We start from the raw sequence: 5,395 nt of genomic DNA on the forward strand, positions 1-5,395 counted from the left end.
CAGTGCTTTTAAAATCGTATGACAAGACAAGAAAAAGTAGAAAGAAGATTGCACTCGACTGTTTATTTTCTTGTAAAAATCGAAAACAAGCATACATAGATTCGAGATTTTAAAGTTTTAAAAATAGCCCACTTAAAATAAATATTGGTGCGAAAACGTAGGTGCTTGGCTTTGAAAAGTGGATCGCTTCGTGCTCCTCACTCGGGCAGCGCTTCGGCTTAGTTCCTTGGACGATTTTTGTGCAATATTTCGGCTAGGGGGGTCTGCTGAATTTTCGAAAATTGCAGCTATGGGTTCTCGAAAATATGAGGTAGGGAGGCTAGGTATGGTGGAGTATTTATAGGTGGGGAATGGTGGGTCTAAACATGGCATTAAGATCTCACATTTTGCACTCAATATTCTCACGATTTTCTTGCCCAAGACATCATTCCATGGTGAGTTTATTTACTACCAATTTGAGAGATTCATTCCTTTGTCCCTAGCCCTAGATTATTTTCGAAAATATATGCTATCTAAGTCAAGGATTTTGTGCACAATTTGATGATTTGTCTCCACTTTTCCTTGAAATTTCCACGCATCCATGCATCACAATCTAGGCATATATATTCTTAGGAGGATCTCAAAAATTTGATTGCCATAGCATGCCTTAATTCTTTAGATATTGTAGGATACCTCAATCTTGTAAATCCTTCTTCCCCAATTTCGAAATTTGCATGCCTTGGTATACCTCTTATTGACATGGTAATTGAGATTCTCAATAATAAGGTTTCTAATACAAGGATTTCCCTTATTTTCTCAATTATTTCAAGGGTCTAATATCTTAATTTCCTTACACCTGCAAGTGAACGTGTACGAAAAAGCTGTCGTAAAGTTTCGTTGTTCGTTCCGAATAAATAAAATAAAAGTTGAAAAATTACGGTTCTCACATCCCTCCCTCCTTATGAGAAGTTTCGTCCTCGAAACTTGAGTTGGTTTGGTCTCCAAATATGTAGGGATATTCTTTCCGCATCTTTTCTTCAACTTCCCAAGTTGCTTCTCGCTCCGTGTGGTTGGACCACTGCACTTTGACGTAGGGGATGATACGTCGCCTAAGAACTTGCTCTTTAGCGTCCACAATCCTGATGGGGACTTCCTCGTATTTCAGTTCTTCCCCCAAGTTCCCTTCAATTACGAGTGGTTCTACCTCCAACACGTGACTCGGGTCTGGAATGTACCTTCTTAGTTGGGACACATGGAACACGTTGTGGATCCTTGACATGTTTGGTGGCAGTGCCAACCTGCATGCTAGCGTGCCCACTTTTTCCAAAATTTCAAAGGGTCCAACATATCGAGGGTTCAACTTCCCGGCCTTGCTGAATCGGACAACTCCTCTCATAGGCGAGACTTTCACATAAGCCTTCTCGCCCACATTGAACTCTACAGGCCTTCTCTTAAGATCTGCCCAACTATTCTGTCGATCTTGAGCTGCTTTGAGTTTCTCTCGGACAATTTTAACCTTGTCTACTGTCATCTGTACTAGCTCGGGTCCCACTATAGCTTTCTCTCCCACTTCATCCCAATAAAGTGGTGATCGACATTTTCTTCCATAAAGGGCTTCGTATGGAGCCATTCCGATGCTGCTGTGATAGCTGTTGTTGTAAGCAAACTCAATTAGGGGTAGATGAGTGCTCCAGTTGCTACTGAATTCAAGAGCGCATGCCCGCAGCATATCCTCTAAAGTTTGTATGGTCCTCTCTGTTTGTCCGTCGGTTTGAGGATGATAGGCCGTACTTAGGGTCACTTTCGTTCCCACGGCCTCTTGAAAGCTCTTCCAAAAACGCGAGACGAACCTCGGATCTCTATCGGACAGAATGCTGACTGGCACTCCATGCAGCCTCACAATGTTGTCCATGTACAGAGAAGCCAACTTATCGAGATTGTAGTTCATGCGAACGGGTAGGAATTGTGCAGTCTTCGTAAGTCTGTCTACTATCACCCATATACCGTCGTGGCTTTGCCTAGACTTTGGCAATCCTACCACGAAGTCCATGGAAATATTCTCCCACTTCCATTCGGGAATTTCCAAAGGTTGCAGTAATCCTCCAGGTCGCTGGTGTTCTGCCTTGACCTGCTGACTGACCTGACATCTGGAGATGAATTCAGCTACATCTCTTTTCATGCCATTCCACCAGAAACTGTTCTTGAGGTCCCTGTACATTTTCGTACTGCCTGGATGGACTGAGAATTTTGACTTGTGCACCTCTGCCATTATCTCTTGGCGAAGGTTGTCACTGTCGGGCACACACAGTCGTCCCTTCATCCACAAGACTCCCTTGTCGTCAATCTGATGATCCTGAGACTTCCCTTCTCTGACTTGCTCCTTAAGTTTAGTCAGTGCCGGGTCTCGATCTTGGTTTAACTTGACGGTCTCCTGCAGACATGGCTGGGAAGAGAGGGACGCTAGAGTTATCTTGCCTGGGCCCTTTCGACTTAGCGCATCAGCCACCTTGTTTGCTTTACCCGGATGGTAACTTATGGTCAAGTCATAGTCCTTCAGGAGCTCGATCCATCGCCTTTGCCTCATGTTAAGTTCCTTCTGGGTGAATAAGTACTTGAGGCTCTGATGGTCTGTGAAGATTTCACATTTAGCACCATAGAGATAGTGCCTCCAAATCTTTAAGGCGAAGACAACCGCTGCTAGTTCCAGGTCATGACTAGGATAATTCTGCTCGTGCGGTTTCAACAGTCTTGACGCATAGGCGATCACTCTTCCTTCTTGCATGAGTACGCATCCTAGACCGTCCTTAGAGGCGTCACTGTAAATCGTGAAATCTTTATTCTCTTCTGGCAAGATCAGCACTGGTGTGGATGCGAGTTTCTCTTTCAGCGTCTGGAAACTTTTCTCGCAATCCTCACTCCAGGTGAATTTTGAATTTTTCTGTGTGAGCTTCGTCAGTGGCACGGCTATCGAGGAGAACCCTTCGACGAATTTTCAGTAATACCCTGCCAATCCAAGGAAGCTTCTGATATCGGTGGCACTCTTCGGTCTCGGCCACTTTGTAATCGCATCTACTTTCCTTGGATCCACTGACACTCCTGTTCTCGAGATCACGTGTCCTAGAAATGACACACTTCTCAGCCAGAATTCACACTTGCTAAACTTAGCATAGAGCTTATTCTCTCTTAAGATTTGCAGAGCAAGGTGAAGGTGCTCTTCGTGGCTCGCCTCGTCAGGAGAATAGACGAGAATATCATCGATGAATACCACTATGAACTGATCCAGGAATGGCTTGAACACTCTGTTCATAAGGTCCATGAATGCTGCTGGTGCGTTGGTCAGACCAAAGGGCATCACTGTGAATTCATAGTGCCCATATCTGGTTCGAAAGGCTGTCTTGGGAATGTCTTCAGCCCTGACCTTCAATTGGTGATATCCTGTCCTGAGATCGAGTTTAGAAAAGACGGCGGCTCCTTTAAGCTGATCGAACAGATCGTCTATCCGAGGTAAGGGGGTACCTGTTCTTGATTGTGATCTTGTTCAATTCCCTATAGTCGATGCATAATCTCATACTTCCGTCTTTCTTCTTTACGAAGAGTACAGGAGCTCCCCACGGGGACACACTTGGTCGAATCTGCCTTTTATCTAGCAATTCTTGGAGCTGTTCCTTTAACTCCTTGAGTTCGGCTGGTGCCATTCTGTACGGTGCCTTAGAGATTGGTGCCGCACCGGGAACCAGGTTGATTTCAAACTCCACTTCGCGGTCCGGGACCGTCCCTGAGAGTTCTTCTGGGAAAACATCTGGGAAATCTCTCACTACTGGGATGTCCTCCAGATTCAGTTCGACTTCTTCTTTTGCCTCACTGACCATTGCTAGGTAGATGTCTTCTCCGGATTTCATGGCCTTCCAGGCTTGAGCTGCGGAAAGTAGCAACTTCCGTTCCTTGGATTTACCATGAAACACAACTTCCTCCTGCTCTGTGGTTAGGAGTTTAACTCTCTTCCCTTTACAATCTACTATTGCACTGTTTCTTGCCAACCAATCCATTCCTAAGATTACGTCGAAATCGACCATGATCAACCGTATCAAGTCGGCGCTAAAAGTCTGATTATTGATACTGATTTTACAGTCTCTGAAAATCTCATCAGTTTCTATAGCTCTACTCGTAGGTGTGGCTATTCGGAAAGGTTCAGTTAGCTTATCACGCCTACGTCCTAACTTCTTAGCAAATCTCTTAGACATAAAGGAATGGGTAGCACCGCAATCAAATAATGCATAGGCAGGTACTGATTGAATTAGAATGGTACCTGACACGACTTCAGTTGCGTCGTCAGCCTCTTCCTGCGTCATGGCAAATATCCTAGCGTTGGGTTTGTCCTCCTTTGGTTTACTAGGGCCTGCTCCAGTATTTGGCCCAGTTCCTCTGTTTGTCCCTGCTGGTCGGTTGGCAGCTGTAGGACATTCTGCAATTTGGTGCCCCGCTTTCCCACATCCAAAACACTCAACGCTTGCCCTTCGGCATTCCCCAGAGTGCTTGAAGCCACATGTTGAGCATGGCTTGAGTCCTTGGTAGTTTTTGGCGGGGAATTTCCCTGAGGGATGTCCACCCGACTGATTGGGCCTTTTGAACACTGGTCTCCGTTGAGAAGGCTGGCTGTTAAGGGGTCGTTTGTTCTTGTTTTCCCCTTCTCTTCGACGAATATCAGTTTCGGCTCGGATAGCCGCACCCATCAGGTCTGAGAAATTTGCAGGTTGGTAGACTGCTAGAGCTGACTGAATCCTGCTGTTCAACCCCTTCTTAAAACGGTGCAATTTCAGAACTTCGTCTGCCATGATTGCTGGAGCATAAGACCCGAGGGCATTGAATTGAGAAGTATATTCCACCACTGACATGTCTGGAGCCTGACTGAAATTCTCAAATTCACTTAGCTTCTGCAGTCTAACTTCTGCCGGGTAGTACTGTTTCAGAAATGTTTCCGGAAGATTCGCCATGTGATTGGTCCAGCAGCGGTCATGGCTGGCGAGACTGCTTCCCACCATTTAGCTGCCTTGTCTTCCAGGAAAGGCACTATCACGTCCACTTTTAGTGCATCCGGGACTTCCAACAGTCTCAACTGAGTTTCCACGCTTTTTAGCCAGCTCTGGCTAACTTCAGGGTCGGCAGCGTCACTGAAAGTTGGGCACCTGTTCTTGCGCAGAGACTCGTAATGAAACTTGACCCCATGCTGTGGTGGAGGTGGGTGCTGTTGATTAGCATTGGGGTTCGCTAACCCCTGAAGTGTCGTTGCCACGATCGTGGCTATAGCCATCAAATCTGCTTGATTAAGGCTGAACTGAGGTGGAGGTGCGTTGCCTTCTGCATTAGTGTTGTTGTTGTTGTTGTTGTTGTTGTTGGTATAACGGGGGTTGCGGTTCTG

The 5,395-nt window shown here is 45.9% G+C and overlaps 1 protein-coding gene across 1 annotated transcript; it reads right to left on the reverse strand.

Moving 5' to 3' along the window:
• Nucleotides 1–1,685: 1,685 nt before the first annotated feature.
• LOC140811194 (uncharacterized) lies at nucleotides 1,686–4,871 on the reverse strand. Its single transcript, XM_073169064.1, has 5 exons — nucleotides 3,602–4,871; nucleotides 3,112–3,495; nucleotides 2,672–2,958; nucleotides 2,120–2,575; nucleotides 1,686–1,838 (listed from the first exon to the last, which is right to left on the reverse strand). The coding sequence occupies exons 1-5, from the start codon at nucleotides 4,869–4,871 to the stop codon at nucleotides 1,686–1,688; spliced, it is 2,550 nt and encodes an 849-aa protein (XP_073025165.1).
• Between the last annotated feature and the right edge of the window lie 524 nt (nucleotides 4,872–5,395).

The sequence above is a fragment of the Primulina eburnea genome, chromosome 14 (assembly GCF_022965805.1).
Source record: "Primulina eburnea isolate SZY01 chromosome 14, ASM2296580v1, whole genome shotgun sequence".
Lineage (NCBI taxonomy): Eukaryota > Viridiplantae > Streptophyta > Magnoliopsida > Lamiales > Gesneriaceae > Primulina > Primulina eburnea.

What these genes read in the sequence shown, in the direction of transcription:
- LOC140811194 (XM_073169064.1), bottom strand. Translation starts at nt 4,871, where the DNA reads ATGTCAGTGGTGGAATATACTTCTCAATTCAATGCCCTCGGGTCTTAT. An exon ending in TAAAAGGCAGATTCGACCAA is followed by an intron (nt 3,496 to 3,601) that starts GTGTGTCCCCGT and finishes AATCAAGAACAG; the next exon opens with GTACCCCCTTACCTCGGATA. An exon ending in AATTCATCTCCAGATGTCAG is followed by an intron (nt 1,839 to 2,119) that starts GTCAGTCAGCAG and finishes TCTGTCCGATAG; the next exon opens with AGATCCGAGGTTCGTCTCGC.